Source organism: Puma concolor, chromosome B1 (genome assembly GCF_028749965.1).
Source record: "Puma concolor isolate L17-30 chromosome B1, mPumCon1.1.hap2, whole genome shotgun sequence".
Lineage (NCBI taxonomy): Eukaryota > Metazoa > Chordata > Mammalia > Carnivora > Felidae > Puma > Puma concolor.
The window spans coordinates 49,232,077-49,252,110 of NC_141670.1; the positions used below are offsets into that span (position 1 = coordinate 49,232,077).

The window sequence follows — 20,034 nt, forward strand, 5'->3', positions numbered from 1 at the left end:
TTTGTTTGGGTGAAGTCATCATGCTTTGGAATCAGCTTTACAGTAATAAAGACAAATGGTAGGGAACGGAGCCTGCCTGTGAGGAGCAAGCAGACAAGCCGGTTTGGGGTTAGAAATGATGCCAGGAACATGAGGTAAACTGAGTCAGTGAGTTCTCCCTGCGGAGGAGTGAGAGCTCAGCTCTGGGGTTAGGCTGCCTGGGCTGACCCCTTTTCGCACAGGGAACCTACTGGGCCAGCTCCTTCCACTCTCTGTGCCCCTGTCTCCCCCTCTGTGCCAGGGAGGCCTGCGGGTCTTCATGTCACAACACAGAGTGTTGTGTAAATGTGTAAAGCATTTGGGTGGTCTTGGCTGTCCTCGTGCTCCGTGAAGGGTATTTGCAAGCTGTTGCTTTCTGTCATGACAAAAGCCAACAGTCCTATGGAGTTGCAGAAATGGGAGAATAATTGTGATCAGGAAAGTTGCTTGAAGAACCAGCAGGGTGACTCCCTCCCTGGCAGGGGGCAGGATATAGCCAACAGGGCAAGCGTGTGGAGCAAGTCCTGGGACCTGAAATAAGCTTCACACTGGAGCCACGTGAGAAGGGGTGATGGGAGAGAAAGCTCAACAGGGAGATGGTGGAGGGCTTTGTGTGTGGCGGGACCTGAGGGCCAGTCTAGCCTCCCGCCTGAGCAGGGCTTCAGCAAGTCAACTCAGTGGGTCAGGGAAGGGCTGACCCATAGAAGTGGCCCTGTTCTGGTCCAGAGGCTGGGACTGTGGCCAGCACTCTTCCCCTTTATCTCTCTGTCTGTCCATCTGTCTGTCTCTGTCTCTCTGAAACATTCTGAACCTTCACACTTCTCTCCCAGGGACATCGCCGTGCGAAACATCCTGGTGGCCTCCCCTGAGTGTGTGAAGCTGGGGGACTTTGGCCTTTCCCGGTACATTGAGGATGAGGAATATTACAAAGGTGAGGGGAGTTTGGCCTCTGCTTTGTCCCTGGAGAGGTCTCTGCAGCCAAAATAAAGGAAGAGAAAAGAAAAAAAAAAAAGAAAAGAAAAAGACAAGAAAGAAAGAAAGAAAGAAAGAAAGAAAGAAAGAAAGAAAAGGGTAAAAAAGGAAAGGAAAGGGAAAAAAAGGAAAGGGAAAAAAAGAAAAAGAAAAAAGAAAAAAAAAAGAGAAAGAAAGAAAGAGACTACAGTTGGTCAAGCCCAGGCAGGCCAAGGGTCTCTGGAGAATAGGCTGTATTTCCAGATAATTCTGGCTCTTTCTTCCCTAAATAATCCCTGTTAAACCTCTTTGCCCACCCAAAGCCTCTGTGACTCGTCTCCCGATCAAGTGGATGTCCCCTGAGTCCATCAATTTCCGCCGCTTTACGACAGCCAGTGACGTCTGGATGTTTGGTGAGTGGAGTTTCAGCAGAGTGTGGGAAAGGGTTCTGATTCTCCCCTCCATGACCAGGCTATGAGGGGGTACCGGGGGCAGGGGTCGGGACCCCCACCCCTGGGTTGCAAGGGTTCTCTGTTGCTGTGGCCCCTGAGAAGTCTCAGAAGTCCCACCACTAGTGGTGGGTTGGAGGCAACATGGGCTAAGGGCCTGCCTGGGCAGCATTGGTTCATCTTCCCGAAAAAGGCTTGAGGGGAGCATGCACTCCACCAACCAGCCCCGGGGACTGATGTGGGGATGCTCTGGAGGGCATCCTCAAAGCCAAACTCTGAGGTTTGTTCTCAGAAGGAGGAAAAGGGAGAGGTAAGAACAAGACCAGGTGATAGATGGACAGACCCTTACAGAGCACACAGCCACATAGATTTTCCCTCTCAGTTCTCCACAGCCAGCCCAATAAATCTCATTATTATTATTATTCCCATTTTCCAGATAAGGAAACTGAGGCTCAGCAGGCCAGGGGCTTGCCCATGATCGTGTAGGCAGCAAGTGTTGGTGCTAGGCTTCAAACACCAGCTTTCGAATAGAGGCCTCACTCCCTCCTATGAGAAGGACTGGTGGAGTCCCAATGACATGCCTTTGACTGCCCCCTCCTCCTGGCCCCACAAAACCTAATAGCTTCATCGGAACGGGGTGTAGGGAGGCGAGCCCTAGTTCACTTGCAGATGCTGGTGATTGGTCCCTCCATGGACCACCACGGTGAGCCCCCAGGGATGCTAGAGGGGGAAGCTAGGGAACACGGGAGGTCTGATTGCCACAGTTTTCCCTGAGGAGGGTGCACTGGCCTCTCCACGCATGAGTCCTCCCCAGAGCAGGTCCTGAGCCCTCTCCTCCTGCCCTCAGCTGTATGCATGTGGGAGATCCTGAGCTTTGGCAAGCAGCCCTTCTTCTGGCTGGAGAACAAGGACGTCATCGGGGTGCTCGAGAAGGGGGACCGGCTACCCAAGCCCGACCTCTGCCCACCTGTTCTCTACACCCTCATGACTCGCTGCTGGGACTACGACCCCAGTGAGCGGCCCCGCTTCACTGAGCTCGTGTGCAACCTCAGGTGACCATGGAGCAGGGGTGGGGGGCTGCAGGCACAGGGCCCCCAGAGAGCCAGTCTCCTCTAGAGCCCTTCTTACAATGTATTTCCTTAAGCAACATGCAGTTGGCCACCTTACGGATGAGAGAATTCAGGTTCAGTGGCAGTGGCGGGTGGGGCTGGGACTTGCCACCAGGACCTCCCCTCTGACCAACACGGAGTCACGCATCCAAGTGGAAATGACTGGTGCTCCCAGCAGAAGCATGGTGCAGTACATGTTACAGAGACTCAGCAGCTTGCCAGAGGCCAGGGGAGGGAAACTGAGTTCACCATCAGACACAGTGAGCCTGGGTAAGCCTCACCATCTCGATATGTCTCAACCTCAAGCTCCTAGTAAGTGCTCCAAAAATATTTTTTAGGTTAGAACCCAAAGTCTGAACCAGACTTTCACTGACATACCTGTGCTCTTTACAAAGACATGGGGTGTGCCCTACAGGAGGCCCAGCTCGGGCATGCGACCCGCACCCCCAGCAGCACCCTGTGCCTCTTCTCTGCATTTGATTGTTCCTCCCAGATAGTAGAGAAGGCAGTGATTGATTTTTGACTGTTAAGACAGTGACCCATGGGTCGCCTCTCCCTTCTAAATGGAGCATTGGCAGCCTGGAGGTCTGATCTCTCACCCAAGAGCCATTATTCTCTGGGTACTGGGAGGTCCCTGGTGAAGGGTGCTGTCAGAATACATTTTAGAGGGTCTCCCTGTTTTCTTGGTGGCCTCCCTGCCGACAACTCCTCCCTGGGTGGTCTGACTTTTTTTTTGGCATTCTTTAGGGCAGGGGTCAGCAAACTTTTTCTGTAAACAGCCAGATAGTAAATATTGTGGGCTTTGCAAGCCATATGGTCTCTGTTACAACTACTCAACTCTGCCATTATAGCTCAAAAGCAGCCATAGACAATACATAAATAAACGAGTGTAGCTGGATTTCAGTAAGACTATTTGGGGGAACTTAAATTTGAATTTTTTTTTCAACGTTTATTTATTTTTGGGACAGAGAGAGACAGAGCATGAACGGGGGAGGGGCAGAGAGAGAGGGAGACACAGAATCGGAAACAGGCTCCAGGCTCTGAGCCATCAGCCCAGAGCCTGACGCGGGGCTCGAACCCACGGACCGCGAGATCGTGACCTGGCTGAAGTCGGACGCTTAACCGACTGCGCCACCCAGGCGCCCCTGAAATTTGAATTTTTATATAATTTTCACATGTCATGAAATTTCTTCTTTTTATTTTTTTCAATCGTTTAAAAATGTAAAAACCATTCTTAGTTTGGGGCCGTTCAAAAATAGGTGAGGGGGCTGGATTTGGCCTGTGGGCAATAGCTTCCTGGCCCCTGCATTAGGGAATCTAGTGTTTCATTAACATTCAAAACACCATGGCTTTAAACACTGCAGTCAACACATTGGCATTTTTTAGAGAAAGAAAATAGTTCCTGGCAACTACTTTTTGGGGAGTTACCCCAAGGGGTATGCTGGAACTGCCCAAGCTAAGGCAGTGGGAATGACATTGAATTTGTCTATAGGGCATTCCAACACAGTCTGCAAGGCCTACAGCTTAAAAGACCTCTCTGTACCTGTCTTTCCCTTCGTTGACACTCCTGATTAATTTTAGATTGATCTCTTTGGTCAAATTAGAGAAGCCAAAGTGTTCCAGGAAAAGTATTTGAAAGATGTAATTTGAAAGGGCCAAAGCTCTGGGGTGATGAGGGTGGGGGGGGGGTGTCTTAATTCACCCTGGGGGCTTGAGAACCACGGGGAGCTACGACAGGTGCTTCTCCATGGGCTGAGAGGCATGCCCTATTAGAGGAACAAGGCCAGCCTCCTCCATGGATGGAGTTAGAAGCAGGCTTTCTGGTATAATTGGAAGGATATCTGAAGACCCCAAGGACCCCAGGATATCCCCCCCACCCCCCGCCGCCCCTGCTCAAGCTATAGCCTGGCAGTCCTCCATTAGAGTTAAGAAAGGATTTGATGAGTGTTTCCTAATTGGGGGGGGGGGGGGGTGGAAAGAAGAGCCCATTTAATGTCAAACTTTGAAAATTCCTTCCTGTAACAATAGTTATATTTTCAGAATTTATTGATTGGCAAAATGTACTAAGCTATATAATGAATTTTTAATATAATATATAACATACTGCTTGTACACTTGAAAATACAAAACCAAATAGTGTATATTCAGTAGCACATAATACTTGGTACACATATGAACATGTGGATTCATGGACTCCCTGTAATCACTCCAGAGTCCTCTAGGGTCTGTGACTCTCAAGTTGGGAACCACCGGATTGGGTAAGAAAGGCAAGAAGCATGCGCATAGCTAACCCAGGAATGAATCCATAGCCATTTCTCATTAATATATACCAGGAATGTGTTGATGGGAGATTTAATGAAAAATAGGAGATATAAGAGATGTAGAACACAGGCCTTGGTTATGAAGTTGGCTGGGATATCAGAAATCTACATAGGGGGTTGGTGCCAATAGTAAGCACAGGAAGGCAAGATGCAGGGGGAGGTGGGTGGGAGACATGCTTGCACTACCCTGTTGGACTGGCTCTCCAAGTACTTTTTCCCCACCATAGATCCATTCACGTGATTTTCCCAACTTCACTGTTGGGGGAGCAGCCTCAGGATCCATCTTCCAGCCTTCTCAGAGGGGTCTTCCCTGGCCACTCTGCAGAGGAAACAGAAATGGGATCCAGTGGTCCTTCTTTGGGCCTCTCCGGGCTTCTGAGGAAGGAATGCAGAGAAGAGGTCCCAGGAGCATCTTTAACTTTATTCCTCTTTCTTTATCTGACCTGACTCCTTGGCAGTGACATTTATCAGATGGAGAAGGACATCGCTATAGAGCAGGAAAGGAATGCTCGTTACCGACCTCCCAAAATCTTGGAGCCCACAGCCTACCAGGAACCCCCACCCAAGGTAAACAAAGCCCTGGTCTCATGGATCCTGTGAATCAAGCAGAACTGGGTCCCCATCTAGCCCGTCTTGGCCTATATACCCTCCTCCCTTTTCCTCCAGCATAAGCAGGATGTACTCCAATAGTCCTCTTGGCCCTCAACCCAACTGTCCATCAGCACTGAACTCAGCACCCATCACATGGGTCCCCTGGCTGGTTTGATCTGAGACCCAAGACAGCAGACCTCTCAGAGAGAAGCTAGGGCAGGGAACCACCCTGTTCCTTTCTGGTGCAAAGAAAAGACCACTTTTCTTTCTGGTGTTTTCCCTGAGGGCACATGAATGGGGAGTGTCCCTTAATCCCTTATGTTCAGTTTCCATGTACATGCCCTACATGGTATCTCTAGGCTCAGAATCCAGTGCCCTGCTTGCCATGCCATTAGGTGGGTGGGTTTTGAGGGACCATGCCTATATTAGTCAGCTCAAGCTTCCATAACAAAATACAGTAGACTGAGTATGGAGGCTGGGAAGTCCAAGATCAAGGTGATGGCAGATTCATTGTGTGGTGAGCACTCTCTTCTTGACTTACAGATGGCCACCTTCTCACTGTGCCTTCACACACACTGTCCCTTCTTGCAGAGGGAGCAAGAGCCCCAACTCTTATGACCTCATCTAACCCTAATTATGTTGCAAAGGTCCTACCTCCAAATGCCATCACACTAAGAGTTGGGGCTTCAACTCTGAATCTGGGGGTGGGGGACACAAACATTCAGTCCATAACAAAGTCCTATCTGGTCCAGGACCTTTTCTCACTGTCCCCCTTGCCTGGCATGCCCTGCCCCTTCCCTCAGTCAGGGCCCAGCTCAGTTTTCATTTCCTCCATGAAGCCCCTGCCAGTGCCTGAGGCCTCACTGACTTGTTACCTCTGAAAGTATGTGGCTTTTGATAGCTGATTTGACAGGTATTCCCATATCTAAAGAAGCTACACAACAGAGATTGGTAAACCCTTCAATTAGTGATGGCCCCCAGGAGGACAGGAAGACTGGTTTCTTTGTACCTTCTTATCACTCAGCATATAGTGTGTGCTCAATAAGTGAATGCAAATGGTTTTAATGATAATTTTGCCCCTCATGTCTCCTTCATTCTGAATAAGCCTGACCTGTGTCCAATCTAGTATTCCCTTTGATGAGCATGGTCACTCAGGGAGAGAGCCATGGACTGACTCATCTTTGTGATTTCTCTCCAGCCCAGCCGGCCCAAGTATAGACCCCCTCCACAAACCAACCTTCTGGCTCCCAAGCTGCAGTTCCAGGTAAACATGTAACCAGAGGGCCGGGAAAGTTTGGGGCCATTTCTTATCTCAAGCCATCCTGAAATTCCATTCTTGTGCCTTTGAGGAGTAGCCGTTACCTGCTTGGGTTATTAGGAGATGGCCTGCACTGACTCCTCTTTGGTACCCACAAGAGAATTTGAACTCAGAGTGCCAGATATCAAAATGCAATTCTACCAGGCTGTCCTCAGCTAAGACTTACCTCTGTCCATAGTGTTTGTTGCTCTGTGTGCCTGCCTACAGCTACCTCTCTATGCTGAAGGCCTCTTCGGCCCCCTACCCTAAAGAAAGCTTTCTGAGAAGGAATTTCAGGCAGTTGGGGACAGTTGGTATTCCCCAGGGAATGGAGTTGTTCCCTGGGGCTCCCCTCAGAGGCCCTGAGCAGAACCCAGGTGGCCAGAACCAGTCTCCATCTGAGCTTTCCTCACACCTCCATCATCACCAAACATGGGATCTTCCCAAGCTGTTGGTCCCTGTCTGAGTATGTCTGTCTTGTGTCTCAGTCCTGAATCTCAGTCATAGGGAGCCAAGGCCCATCTCTTTTCTTCTCTTACATCCCTCAGCTCAGAGTCACTGCTCAACAATGGAGCATCTCAACCAATAGAAACAATATCTATTTACCTGGTACTCCTTACAGAAATGTGCTGTCCCATGGTCCTATATTTCTCAAGGAAATGCTCCAGTACCAAAACAAGGCTAACCAAGAACTAACAGATACATTTTTGTCCTGTAAAGAAAAAAAATCTTGATGCAGAAGACAGAAGCAATATTCCTAAAAAGCATCATACCTTTTTGTGTGATGTTTAAAATAATGATTAAACACACACACACACACACACACACACACACACACACACACACACACATATTTCTGTGGGCTAATCATATCTCTCAGTTTGCAACATGACTATGAAACAGAGCTCTTTTCTGAAGAGTCCTAAAGGCAGAGACATGGACTCAGTAGGTGAGTAACATAGGTGGACCCCATGGTATGCAGAGCATCATGGTGGTTGGATGCTAGATGAAAAAGAGGCCACAGCGGTGGTGCAGACGCTAGGCAAGAGCCACGTGTGTTGCCCTATCACAAGACCAATGAAATGCCTACACCACATTCTTTATTAGCTCCTGAAGAGCAAGTCCTGTTTCTCCAATGGTGTCCATTAATGTTTCTCTGTGCTCATGTTTGTAGCAGCTAATCGTCCACTTTCTTGCCTTGTCCCTGTGCCTGGTGCTTCTTTGCTTCTCCTGAATAGGTCCCTGAGGGTCTGTGTGCCAGCTCACCTACGCTCACCAGCCCTATGGAGTATCCATCTCCTGTAAACTCGCTGCACACCCCACCTCTCCATCGGCACAATGTCTTCAAGCGCCACAGCATGCGGGTAAGAGGGCTCTGCATGCTGGGTCCTAACCCGAACTGAGGAGGCTGCTAGAGGGAGGCGTCTGGGCCACCAGAAACCCTACATCCTCAGGGTCAGGAGGTGCCCTCCATGCTTTAATGCACCAGCCAGCCCACAAAGGGGCTCTGTGATGCCCTCTCTTTTGCAAACACACTGGAAGCTGGGGGCCAAACCCGGCTCTGCCCTCAAGGACACCCAGCTGGCCTGGACCTGCCCCTGTCCATACTCTGGTGCTGTGGCAATCGGTGTCAAATCTCCCCTTTCCTGAGCCCTGGGGTGGTGTGGAGGTTTGTGGGCAGATGGCAACCAAACCTGATGGTGCCGGAGATCCAGGAGGCTCTACCCAGTTCTGCCCTTCCTGCGTGATTGCTTAGGTTGCTAAATCTCTCCTCAGTCAATGGAAAGGCTTCCTTGTGGCTCTACTTCTGCTGCTTTTGTAAAAGTTGCTGTTGTGTGGGAAGGAGCTTGGGGGTTAGTGTGGGGCTAAGCCACCCTTCCCAGTCATGTCTTTGTTATAACTGCCAGTGAGGTCTTGTGGACTGGCTTCTGATTGTCAAGTCTCACAAAAAAAAAAAAAAAAAAAAAAAGGCAGCTTTGCATATAAAAGTGACGCCCACCTGCCCCTTTTCAGCACCCATCTTCTCCTTCAATGGAGCCATGGTCAGCTGGCATGAATATTTGATATACTTTACTAAACTGGGTCTTGATATGTGACAAAACAAACCAAATGCATTATTTTAGTTCTATCTCTGTACGCAAGAGTGATACTTCAGGCTCAGTATACTTGACTCTGAAAGTTTTTTGGGAAAACTACACGTTTATTCCAATAGATTTGAAAAATAGAGGAAAGTATGTTGACATGTTCTGTACTATTATTCTCAAATTAGGAAAATTTTTAAATGCATAAGATAACTTAGAATTCTAGGCAGCAAGATCTATCGTGGACTAAAATTTCCCCTGACCTCGCTCACTTTCCCCTTTTATGTTAATTTAACCAATTTATATCTTAACATATACTTAACAATAATAAAACTGAAGTTTTAAGCATGCACTATAATTTAGAATGTTCAGTTCCTCCACCTTCCTGTCCTTGACTCTATTTGTAGTTGAGTTTTAGTGAATTTTGCTTTAAAGTGTGTCCTTTTAAAAAAAACTACTTTGCACGTTTCCAGGGTGGCACTGCCTTTATCTAATCCCTGCTTCACCATAAGAACTTTGTTCAGTTCCATAAAGACAGACCGTGAAGCAGGAAAAAAAAAAGGCCTTTGTGTCAGGGATTTGGAAGTATTTGCCATAAGGAATGTCTGCCTAAAAGAATATAATGAACATTTCTTTCAGTAAACAACAACAAAAAAAGTAAAAAATACAAAATCCATTTTATGGTATACATCTAAAAGACTGAGAAAACCTCTTTCAGGTAAAATGCTGGAAAGGTGTAACAGGCTTCCCGTCAAGCATTTGAAAGCATTTAACAAAAATCAGAGACGGTTTTCCCACAAAAACTATTTTTTGTCCTGACTGACTCTATTGCCTTACTCATCTGGGAATCTAGAATTCCACACCAGGGTCAGGATGGCAGCAATCCTTCTCTTGAAGGATTAAACCACAATTGCGGTTTAAATTAAGAATAAAATTCAATAAACTACTACTTTGTGCAGGACCGGTTAGCCAGGCACTGTCCTAGGTGCTGAAGGGAGAACGAGAGACTTCAGCCCTCAGTGAGCTTCCAGGTGGCCAGAAGGAATAGGGCGGGTGCATGCACACTTACCTGTGATGCAAGCCATAAAGCTGGGAGTGGCGCACAGAGGTAACGCAAAGGTGCAGTGGGAGGTCAAAGAGAAGAACAGCTTGCAGCTTCTTTTTTTTCAGCTGGGCCTCGAAAGATGGGGAAGATTTGGACAGGAAGAAACTGGGATATGGGGGATGAAAGAGTCATCAATCAGTAGGAGCCAAGACTGAGTGATGTGAAGCCACAGGGCAAGTGCGGGAGCTGTTTGGCTAGAACATAGGAGGATGCATTTGGATATGGAAATAAGACTGGCAAGATGGGAGGCAGGTAGCCAAAATATGGAAGGACTCACAGCTTTGCGAGAGTCACTTTAAGGTACCACCAGAACCCGATTCCTTTTAAAAGTGACCAGCAATGTAAGTATCCATTACCTGATAGGAATATCTGAGGTACCGTGTAGGCAAGTAAGCCCTAAAGTGATTAATTGTTAAAAATCTAATGTTCACCTTGAGTTTTATTATGCAATTTTAAGTCATAGGAAAAAAATTTCCAATACATGTTAAAATATCTGATGAGATGGTGATCAGACTTGAGGCACCCTAGGTATTTGAGTATTGGGAATTTTCTTTTAATGCTTACAAAACTACACAGTGCTTTCTTGACTACTAACTTCTTCTACCAGCATCTAGTCTCTCTCAGTCTAGCCTCGTCTTACCTTGAGATTCCTAGCTTGATAGTCACAATATTTTACACTTAGCTCCTGTGTTACTATTTGCCAATAGCCTGGGGCAGCTATACCATTGTGTTTGCAGGTGTTGACATTTAACCATGGGTATTTATAACCTTCAAATACCCTCATTCTGGAGCATCAGCCTCTGAAATCAATCTTACTTATTTTATCAATTCTATGATTATAAAATACTCTTATGTCCTGAAACTTGTCTTAAAATAAAGTCTAACTCAATAGCCTCCAACTGAGGTGATCTTACCTCAGAGGGGACATTTGGAGATGTCTGGAGGCATTTTTGTTACAACTGGGGAGATGCCAAAGGTATCTAGTGGGTGGAATTGCTGGTAAGCAACCTACAATTTACAGGAAATCTTCCTCAATAAAGAATTATCTTGGGGCGCCTAGATGGCTCAGTCAGTTGAGCATCCGACTCTTGATTTGGGCTCAGGTCATGATCCCAAAGGTCATGGGATCGAGCTTCACATCAGGCTCCGTGCTGATTGTGAAGCCTTCTTAAGATTCTCTCTCTCTCTCCCTCTGCCCCTCTCCCTCCCCCCACCGCCTCTCTCTCTCTCTCTCTCTCTCTCTCTCTCTCTCTCTCTCACCTCTGTCTCTCTGTCTGCCTCTCTATGCCCCCCTACAAGAAAAAAAAAGTATCTGGTCCCAAATGTTAATGGTACTGAGGTGGAGAAAGTCCTGGCTAACTATTCCTTAGTTCTCCCTATGAGAACAGGGACATTGCATATTCTACTATCACTGCCCTCCCAGCACCCAGCCCTATGCCTGCCACATAGTAGTTGCTTAATAAGTAGTTGTTGAATGGATTAACAAACAAAGAATATTTCAGCAAGAAATGTAACTTGCAGCGGAGTGGGGGTGGTGGTGGGGGGAGAAGTATTGTTAGAAATTGAGAGCCGTGATTGAAACTCAGTGAGCGCTAGGAAGTATAACTAATTTGAAACTGTGTTGTTATATTCAAGTGCATTTTAGAGGGTTTGGTTGGGAAAATCTTTTTTAGAGGCTTGGCAGAGATTACGGCTTGCTAAAGTAGATAGAGAATAATTTTTAGCAATTTATGCAAGTGACTTGTATGTAAAATGGCCACTTTAAAAGCGAGGATCTGAGGAGGCCGCTGGTCTGAATGCCATAGAAAGGTCCTGCCCAGGACAAAGCACACCCTGGGCTTTATGCAATCGAAAAAATGACATATGGCACTCATGAGTCCAGGAGGCCAAGGTAATCATGTACAGCAGAAAAAAGCAAAAGATGTAAATGAACCCTGGGGAAGATTAAGGGAAAAGAAGTACTAAGAAAACATGTAACACCTCCTGTTTAAAATGGGTTTTTTTTTAAGTTTACTTATTTGTTTTGAGAGAGACTGAGACAGCATGAGCAGAGGAGGGGCAGAGAGAGGGGGAGACAGAATCTCAAGTGAGAGAGAGAGAGAGAGAGAGAGAGAGAACTCACAACCCTTGAGATCATGACCCAAACCAAAACCAAGAGTCAGTAGCTTAACCAGCTGAGCCCCCCAGGTGCCCTTGTAGTACCTTCTGTTTAAGAAATAGCAGGTAAAACTATTGCTCCGAAGCCCTTTAAACAAGTTAAGATGGAGATTAGATTAATGAAGCCAGGGAAAGGAAGCATTTATGGAATATCTATAGATCCATATTTCTTTAAGTTGTGTTCTCCACTTTTTTTTAGTTCATACATTTCTTTTAGCCTTTGGCTAAATAACCCAAGCTACTAGCTTAAAAAAAGAGTACATTGTGGGGGCGCCTGGGTGGCTCAGTCAGTTGAGTGTCCAACTCTTGATTTTGGCCTCGGGTCATGATCTCTCGTTTATGAGATCAAGCTCCGAGTAGGGCTCTGCACTGATAGCATGGAGCCTGCTTGGGATTCTCTCTCTCCGCCCCTCCCCCACTCTGTCTCTCCTTCTCTCTCAAAATAAATAAATAAGTAAATGAGTAAGTAAATACATAAATGTTTAAAAAATAGTGAAGAGTATGTTTTCATAAAAAGACGCGGTCACACAGGCGCGGGCCGTTGCCCCTTCCCTCAGCCTGTACCCTGTATGGACAGCTTTGCAGCCACACCACAGCTCCTCAGGGCTTCCAGACCCACTGCCACGGTGTTCGGGTGACGATAGGCACCCAAGGCTTTCCAGAAGACTGGCTTTTCATTTTTTAATTTATTAAGTGACAGCAGCCACGACAAGTGCCAACTGAGAAAATAACATTAGGGCGGTCATTTGAAAATAAAATTGTATTAGCAGATCGAGCCATTGTTTAAATACAATGCATGTTCAGTGCTGTGCTCTCGGGCTCGAGGTTACACTGCAGCAGGGGCACGTGCTCGGGGCTGACGGATCCAATAACTGTGTGCATATACGGCTGCGGATTTAAGAACTTTCCAATGAGAAAGCAGCTGGCGAGGCCAAGGCTCGTGGCTCCCACAGGCTCTTCTGAGGATTGCCCTTCCTGGGCCTGGGCACGGGACTCATCGGGTCCTCTCCTGTCTCCCCGCTGACCTCTCAGGAGGAGGACTTCATCCGACCCAGCAGCCGAGAAGAGGCCCAGCAGCTGTGGGAGGCCGAGAGGCTCAAGATGAGGCAGATCCTGGACAAACAGCAGAAGCAGATGGTGGAAGATTACCAGTGGCTGAGGCAGGAGGAGAAATCCTTGGTGAGAAGCCACTAGTCGTGGCGGGGAGGGACCCCCGCCCCCTCGCCCCCCCTCCCCGCCCCCTCGGCCCCCCACCTTCTCCCCGCCCCCTCGCCCCCCCCCCCGCCCTCCAGCCCCCTCGGTCCCCCAACTTCCCCCCTCCCCCCACCCCCCTCCCGCCCCCACCCGCAGCGCTGCTGAGCACAATTTGATAAAGGCACTTGAATGGGAGCCATGTCCACACCACCGTGTCCATCTGTGTCCTCTTGCCTGCCCGGATGATGAGAGTGAATGCCCTCCATGCATCCTTGGGGTTTTCAGTTCTAGAATCCTAAGTCGTTTGCTTTGGTTTCCTCCTCTGCAGGACCCCATGGTGTACATGAACGATAAGTCCCCGCTGGTAAGTCACGGGGAGAAGGTTCTGCCTTAAAGCGAAGGCCTGGGAAGGCATGGGAGACAGCGGGACCCCCAGCCCCAGGCCCCCTGCCTGCCCATCCGTTCCCTTTTTGCCTCTCGCCTCGGGAGCCTGACTTCTCCCATTACTTGGATCTCCACGAACCTCCATTCCTGAGCTCCCGCTTGATCGACACCCACAGTGCATCCTTCCTCTGCCATAGGGCTCTCCTGGCCCCTGGGACAAGAGCTCGCCGGTGTCCCCCTGCAGCTATGACCTCCAAGAACACAGTTGAGGGCGTGGGGAACAGGTCAAGGTGGGGGGTGAGGTGTCCTGCGAACCTCATTGGTGACATGTTCTCTCTCCTCCCTTCCAGACCCCAGAGAAGGAGGCCGGCTATAGTAAGTGTCTGAGCTCTTCCTTTTGGCAGGAACTTCTGCTTGACATCTTGCGTGGAGCCCCCATCCGCGCTCGCTGCCCGCTGCAGACAGCAGCAGAATCTGCTTGCCATTTTAAGAAACTCTGCCTGTTTCAGTTCAGAGTGTGCAGAGAGGGCCCGTCTGGGATTTGGTATTTAGTCTCAGCTCCATCTACCGCCCCCACTGTCTCCCTGCCCAGGCCTCTTCTTGTCTCCCTCTGTTGCCGGGGTCCTCAGCCCTCATTTCAGTGTATCTCCTTCTGCATTTATTTGGAGATGTTAGTGGTTCTTCCTATCTCCCCCTCACTGTGTTGGAGGCTGCCTGCAGGGATAGTAAAGTTGCTCCGCCCGCCTCTCCCAGAGGATGCCTCTCTTCCCTAGGCCCCTAGGATGAAAGAGAGAGAGGGCCCCAGGGATGGAAGAGAGGGGACAGGGGCAGCTAAGCCCACAGGGCCTTTCCAGAAGCTGCTGCTGAAGGGGGGGTCAGGGAGAGTCAGCAGTGAGCCAGGCTCATCTTTGTCATCCTAGGGAGGGTGAGGCTGATGATCATGGTGATGGTGATGAGCAACCAGTGACAATGACGACAGTCACAGGAAAGTCACCACTAGCCAAGCGCAGGCCCAAGTTGCTTGCAAATGTTAGCTCTGACCCCATAGCAACTCTATCAGATAGGCGTGATTCATCGTTACGCGGGGCGCCAGGCTGGCTCAGTCGGTTAAGTGGCTGACTTTTTAATATTTATTTATTTATCTTGAGTGAGAGACAGAGAGAGAGAAAGCAGGGGAGGGACAGAGACAGGGAGAGAGAATCCCAAGCAGACTCTGCACTGTCAGCACAGAGCCCGACACAGGGATCAAACTCATAAACTGTGAGACCCCGACCAGAGTTGAAACCAAGAGTCAGACGCTTAACCAGCTGAGCCACCCAGGTGCCCCAAGCATCTGACTCTCCATTTCATCTCAGATCGTGATCTCACCCGTTGTGAGATCCAGCCCCGCATCCGGCTCTGCTCAGGCAGCACAGGGCCTGCTTGGGATTCTCTCCCTCTCTCTCTGCCCCTCCCCTGCTCACGCTCTCTCTCACTCTCAAGAAACATAAATAAATAAACATTAAAAAAAAAAAAGGTCATTACGCCCATTTTACAAAGGACAGGAAACCGAGGCATAGGAAGGTCAAGTAACTTCGAATAGTGTGGGTCTCCTGCCGTTTCACTTCCTTGAACCCCAAACACTCAAAGCAGACCATTAGGGAATCATCACAAGTCTACCCCAGGAGCTGCTCTGGCACCAGGTCAGGGGCTCCACAGCCACCTGTTACTTCACAGAGTGAAGTTTCTTCCCCGTGACCATCAAGGCCAGCGTGCGTGCTGTTCCTCAGGGGCCAGTGTGTGTCCAGCAGGCGCTGGGATGTCTGTGCGAGGACTCCACCTCCGCTGCAACTTTGGCTTTTGCTTTCTATAAAATGGACAGTGGTGTTTGACTATGGGAGGACCAGGGGGACCAGAGCCCATTTACCCAGGCACCTTCCTGGAAACACCTTCGGGCTTAGTTTCCCTGGGGCTCCGGGTAGCAGAAGAGAGGAGGTTGGCTTGGTTGGCAGCAGGTATGAAGGGAAGGGCCAGGGTGCCCAGACCCTCCCCGCCCCCCCCACTCACTCTCCCTCCTCCTTGCAGCGGAGTTCACGGGCCCCCCACAGAAGCCACCGCGGCTGGGTGCTCAGGTACGTGTTGGCTTTGCCGAAGCTGGTGATGAGTTTGAATCAGGGTTCCACGAGACGCAAGGCTATGAAGACCAGAAATAATCCAGTCCTGTATCCTCACATAGCTGAGGCCCAGAGCGAAGAAGTGTCTTGTCTAAGGCCACACAGCTAACTCATGAAAAAGCAAGGGGAAACCCAGTCTCCTTGCCTCCCGTGCTCGCTCCCTGATGTGCGGGAAAGCTCATTGGCCCAGCCCTAGGAGCAGGACGTGTGGACCCCCTTCCTCTCTCAAGCTGCCCCCTTGGCTTCCCGCACCCACACGGTTCTTACTGTAGCTGGTGTTCCTCATTCTAGAACAGTGGGTGTGAGCCTTGGCTGCCCATTAGAATCATCCAAGGAGCTCTGAGAACCACCTGGCCCCCAAACCCGGGTGATGGTTTTGTTGGTCTGGTGTGAGGCCAGCCAGCAGTATTTTTTTGCTTTAAGACTCCCTAGCAGACTCTAATATGAGAACCCCTAAAAGCAGAAGGGAGGGGATGCATCCCCAGGACAGGGCACTGTTATGTCAGAGAAGAATCTTGTCAAACTGGGCTGGTGGCCACGTTGGCATCAAAAGCGTCTGCGCAAGAAAGAAGAGCAGTGTCCTCCAGACTCATGACCCTCCCCTCTGGCTGCTTACTTCCCCCCGCCCCCAGTCCATCCAGCCCACAGCCAACCTGGACCGGACCGACGACCTGGTGTACCTCAATGTCATGGAGCTCGTGCGGGCTGTGCTGGATCTCAAGAACGAGCTCTGTCAGCTGCCTCCCGAGGGCTATGTGGTGGTGGTGAAGGTGAGAGATGTGGACGGGGCAGGCGGAGGCTGCTCATTCTGGCCCTGGGCGGAAGGGCGGTGGCGTCGAGCTCCCTCGTCTGCCCAGTAGGCGACTTTCTCAGAAAGACTCCCTTTAGCGCAGGGCGGTCAGAGGGAATTTAGTGCCCTGTAGACACGGAGGGCACATACCAGCCCGGGAGGGAAATACAGCTTTCTCAAAAAGCAAGAAGTGATAGTCCCCCTCCTCCCTCTCTCTTGCAGAACGTGGGCTTGACCCTGCGGAAGCTTATTGGGAGTGTGGATGATCTCCTGCCCTCCTTGCCGTCATCCTCCCGGACCGAGGTGGGTGTCCTCATCCCAGACTGTGTCCTCTGCTGTGCTTCACGCAGGAGACTCAGAAGGACCACGTGGGCAGCCTCGTTTCCATCTGCAGGGCCTTCCGCACAGGACATGTGGCTCCACACAGCAAATCTGAGCAGGACCACTAGGGGGCTGTGTTTGCACCCAGGGACATGACCAGGCTCCCAGGGGGAGTCTCCTAGTTTAAGTCTTACAGAGTTGCGGTAATTTTGCATGAGGGCGTGCACAGGTGGACAGACCTTCCCTTTCCCTTTGCCCCTCCGGTGATCCTTTATCTAATCACCCACCACACTAAGGCTGAAGTGAACGTATCATCAAAATAGCAAAATAGTTAAGGTTTCTTCAGTTGATCATTTAAATAATTTCCTTTTTTTTTTTTTTTTTTGTAAGTGAGAAACAATTACTGAAAACCAAAATGAAAAGCTTGGTGTTCTATTCTGAGACTGTGCCTGGGGTGGCCAGAATAATGTTCCCCTAAAGGTGTCCCCAGCCTAATCATCAGAACTGTGACTATGTTACCTTACCTGGCAAGAGGGATTCTGTAGGTGTAAGTTAAGGATCCTGAGGGGCGCCTGGGCGGCTCAGTTGGTCAAGCATCCGACTCTTGATTTCAGCTCAGGTCATGATCTCACAGTTCATGTGTTCGAGTCCTTGCATTGGGCTCTGTGCTGACAGCACAGAGCCTGCTTGGGATTCTGTGTCTCCTTCTCTCTCTCTGCCCCTCCCCCGTTCTCTTTCTCTCAAAAATAAATAAATGAAAACATTTTTTTAAAAAATTTAAGGGTCTTGACATGGGGAGATTATGCTGCATTACCCAAGTGGGTGCAGTGTAAGTCCTTGTAACAGGGTTGACAGATGCAGACATCCTATAAGAGTCAGAGAAGGAGATGGGATGACAGAAGCAGAGATTGGAATATTGCCATTGCTGGAAAGATCCATAAGCCAAGGCAGGAAACAGCCTTTAGAAGCTGGGAAAGGCAGGGAACAGATTCTCCCCTAGAGCCCGTAGAAGGGGCATAGCCCAGCTGTCCCCTTGACTTTGGCCCCATAGGGCACATTTCAGCCTTCTGACGTCCAGAAGTTTAAGAAACGAATCTGTGCTGTTTTAAGCCACCCCGTTTGTCTTGGGTTAGGACCACAGCCATAGGAAACTCCGAACGTAGTTGAATGCCGAACAATACCGCCTCTCAACATGTGTTGGTTGTCTGTCTGGAAACCAGCCACGAAGCTCAGGAGAACCCCGGGCCCCCTGCCAGGCTGTAATTTGATTCCCCATCTCACATTGGTCAGCAACACAGCCTCCACTACCTGTGACTGTTCAAGACAAGACAACACAGGAGAGTTTGGTCATTTCCCGGCCTCCCTCTGGGTGGCGGCAGCAGCCCATAGAGGAGCCCCGCTGGAGCTGTCCCTTCTGATGTGAGAGCTCCTTACCTTCCCTCTGATGGCTCAGGTCATTCATTTCACTTGGTAAATATCTCTTGAGTGTGGAGTAGTGCTCAGCAGTGTGCTAGGCTCTGGGGATATGGCGGTGAAAACAAAACCCTACAGTTCAAATCACGATCCCCAGTCTCTTGGTTTGACGGTAGACAGCTAACAAATGACCAAGTGCCCTTGTCCCCTGACCATTCACTCTAACCTTGGGCCAGCATGGGGGATGCTGCAGCAAAGGGGGGGTCTGCAGGGCTGCATCATACAGACCCAGCACCGGGTGGGCTGGGGGCTGGGGCATCTGTAATGTCCATCCATGCCAACCTTGGACTCAGCCCACGCCTGGGTCAGACCTGCCCCCCAGCGAACTTCGGACTGCTTCAGCCAACACCAAAGGGGATGCGTGCATGGCTTAACCTTTGCGGCCCCTCAGGCTCCCAGCCTCTCTGTGCGCTTTTCTTACAGATTGAGGGGACCCAGAAGCTGCTCAACAAGGACCTGGCGGAGCTCATCAATAAGATGCGCCTGGCCCAGCAAAACGCCGTGACCTCCCTGAGTGAGGAGTGCAAGCGGCAGATGCTCACAGCCTCCCACACCCTGGCCGTGGACGCCAAGAACCTGCTCGACGCCGTAGACCAGGCCAAGGTTCTGGCCAATCTGGCCCACCCGCCTGCAGAGTGATGGATGGTCGGCACCACCTGCCTGCGTCTTCTGCCCCTGCCTGTAGTGTACCTCCCCCGCCCCCACCCCCGGCCCCTGCCTTGCCTTCGGTCACATGGGTCTTCTCAGGGGGACGGCTGAGGGGAGTCCTCCCCTTGCCACTTTGCACGACCCCCTCTCCCCACCCCAACCCCCAGACTGTGCTGCTCAGGCTGCAGCTGGAAAGAGGGGACTCAGGGCTACAGATGCCAGGGGGTGACAAAGAGGGCTCAGAAGGAGCCCTGCTGCCACTGGCCACTCCCTCCTCACACCCGCCGCCCCGCTTTGGCGGGGAGAGGGGTCACACTGGTGCCCCTAGTGGCCACGATGGCTTTATGCATGGACACGGCAGGACCAGTGGAACCAAGCTATTCCTTCTTCTTCCGCTCACGGAGGTCCCCTGATGCAGAGGGACTGGGGAGGGGTTTTCCTTTGGGGGTGGGCGGCTGGCGAGATGAGGGACGGGCCTGGCTTCCTTGTACAGTGTATATTGGAATTTATTTAATGTGAGTGTGGTCTGGACTGACAGCCGTGTGCCCCCCTGAGGGGGGACCTGGGACACAGTCCAGGAACAAGCTATTGGGAGTCCGGGCACAAGACGCTGTGTTGACGACACGCCAAGCGTCAAGGAGAGGGGGAGAGATGAGGCCAAAACAGGACTTGGACCACAAGATTGTGCCTCTCTTCCCTGTGCCCTTTCTCTCCCTTCCCTGACTCTGCCCCTTCCTTCTCTCCCTCTTTTCTTACTTCTCCTTTTCTTCCCCTCCCCCACCGCCTTCCCAGCTGCCCCACCCCTCCCTTGTGTTGGTGCAGAATACTCTTTTACCTTCTTTCTAGTTGACTTGTGGATGAATTAAAATTGTACCATTTGCTTTGTGGTTTGATTGTTTTGTTTGCTTGACCTGCTCTTTGTGGGGAGGGGGACACTGGCCTTGGGCCACAACCCTGGAAGAAATTGTGCTCTGTTGGGCGCAGCTCCAGAG

The 20,034-nt window shown here is 50.2% G+C and overlaps 1 protein-coding gene across 6 annotated transcripts in view; it reads left to right on the plus strand.

The window, feature by feature from the left end:
- Positions 1-19,923, plus strand: part of PTK2B (protein tyrosine kinase 2 beta) — a 125,881-nt gene extending 105,958 nt beyond the window's left edge. For 4 of the 6 annotated variants that reach the window (XM_086703743.1, XM_086703744.1, XM_086703746.1 and 1 more), the window contains 13 exons: positions 849-949; positions 1,293-1,382; positions 2,266-2,470; positions 5,307-5,415; positions 6,638-6,703; positions 7,975-8,100; positions 13,112-13,258; positions 13,602-13,637; positions 14,008-14,032; positions 15,722-15,768; positions 16,443-16,580; positions 16,823-16,903; positions 18,818-19,923. In XM_086703743.1, the coding sequence (XP_086559869.1) occupies positions 849-949; positions 1,293-1,382; positions 2,266-2,470; positions 5,307-5,415; positions 6,638-6,703; positions 7,975-8,100; positions 13,112-13,258; positions 13,602-13,637; positions 14,008-14,032; positions 15,722-15,768; positions 16,443-16,580; positions 16,823-16,903; positions 18,818-19,033 (1,387 nt within the window). In that variant the 3' untranslated portion in view covers positions 19,034-19,923. The remainder of the gene's footprint in view (positions 1-848; positions 950-1,292; positions 1,383-2,265; positions 2,471-5,306; positions 5,416-6,637; positions 6,704-7,974; positions 8,101-13,111; positions 13,259-13,601; positions 13,638-14,007; positions 14,033-15,721; positions 15,769-16,442; positions 16,581-16,822; positions 16,904-18,817) is intronic. The other 2 variants (XM_086703745.1, XM_086703747.1) reach the window with 1 other exon arrangement.
- Positions 19,924-20,034: the final 111 nt, after the last annotated feature.